Source organism: Fukomys damarensis, unplaced genomic scaffold, assembly GCF_012274545.1.
Source record: "Fukomys damarensis isolate Sample0158 unplaced genomic scaffold, DMR_v1.0_HiC HiC_scaffold_4, whole genome shotgun sequence".
NCBI classification, from domain to species: Eukaryota; Metazoa; Chordata; class Mammalia; order Rodentia; family Bathyergidae; genus Fukomys; species Fukomys damarensis.
The window spans coordinates 49,489,155-49,490,323 of NW_022900916.1; the positions used below are offsets into that span (position 1 = coordinate 49,489,155).

Consider the following 1,169-nt stretch of genomic DNA (forward strand, 5'->3'; position numbering starts at 1 on the left):
ACGGCGGGCGGCTGAGCCGTGCCTGAGAAAGGGAAACCGGGTCTCCAGAGCCGTTGGAGTGTGAGTGCAGGAGGTGGCCGCTAGTGATGGTGGTAGTTGGGGGAGGGGAGGCCCCCACCCAGCCCGCCTTTGGAGCATCCGAGATGGATGCAGGGAGAGTTGTAGAGGTGTCCCCAGAACTTTGGAGAAGTGCAAACACCCCGCGCGCGCCGGTCGGGACTGTCCTTAGGACTTGGGGGGAAGTCCGGTGGGGGGGGGGTCATCGGTCCGGCAGCTCCCATCCCAGAACCCCGATCCCTGCTCTCCGTGGTCTGGAGCTCAGAGGCTCCCTTGGTACCCCTCCCCAACTGAAGAACACAGAACATTCCTGGTTTCTCTTCTCCTCCCCGCCCAGGCCCATTCCTCGGTGCCAGTGGAGAGGAGTGCCCTGAAGTGGAGAGAGGGCTGGGGCAGGGAAAGCAGCCGGAGTATTTGGAGCGGGAGATAGCAGAAGCAGGCACTCCATGCGCCCCAAGAAGGCGCGCCCCACCCGAGCCTACCTCCGAGTCTACGTATTTGCCCCCAGACATGCTGGCGTGTGGCTGGATGCAGGCTCTGAGGAGCTTTCCCGGGGCTGTGATTTAAGGGAACTAAGGAAGGAAGATCTTGCATTGTATGGGAAGGGAAAAAAAGGCACTGGCGGGGGGCGGTGGCTGGGAGGGAGACTCCTGGCCACCCGCCAGGGGTTTGTTCTGAGCGCAGTTGGCCGGTACGTGCGCTGCGCTGGGCTAGGCACATCCCCAAGGCTCTGGCAGCAGAGGGCGGGGAGCCCAGAGCTATGAGAAAGCGCTCCCGGGCGCTGGGCTGTTTGGGCACGTATTTTAGACCCGGGGCAGTGTTTTCCCAGCTCTGAATCATGAAGAGGCGTTTTGGGGAGAGTGAGTGTTTTCACAGTGCATCATCTCAGCTGGGCGGAGGAGGGAGCCTAAGAGGCCTGAGTGGTGCCCAGCTGGGCGACCTGGGGCAGAAGGAATTTCACTCTGTCCTAAGCCACCCTTTTCCTCCTTGTCCATGTTCTGTTGCTGCCTAAGACACATCTGCCTTGTGCTTCACAGAGGAAGGCATGAAAAATGGCTGGTAACTTCTAGAGAACTTTCACATCTCTAAACACAAGGACGGAGTCGGGGTGG

General features: G+C 60.5%; 1 protein-coding gene across 1 annotated transcript in view; it reads right to left on the minus strand.

Annotated features, from left to right (window-relative positions):
* The window catches only part of Cav1 (caveolin 1), a 35,489-nt gene extending 34,809 nt beyond the window's left edge, over window positions 1-680 (minus strand). Inside the window, exon 1 of the mRNA XM_010621877.3 lies at window positions 540-680. Within this exon, the coding sequence (XP_010620179.1) occupies window positions 540-569 (30 nt within the window). The 5' untranslated portion in view covers window positions 570-680. The remainder of the gene's footprint in view (window positions 1-539) is intronic.
* Window positions 681-1,169: the final 489 nt, after the last annotated feature.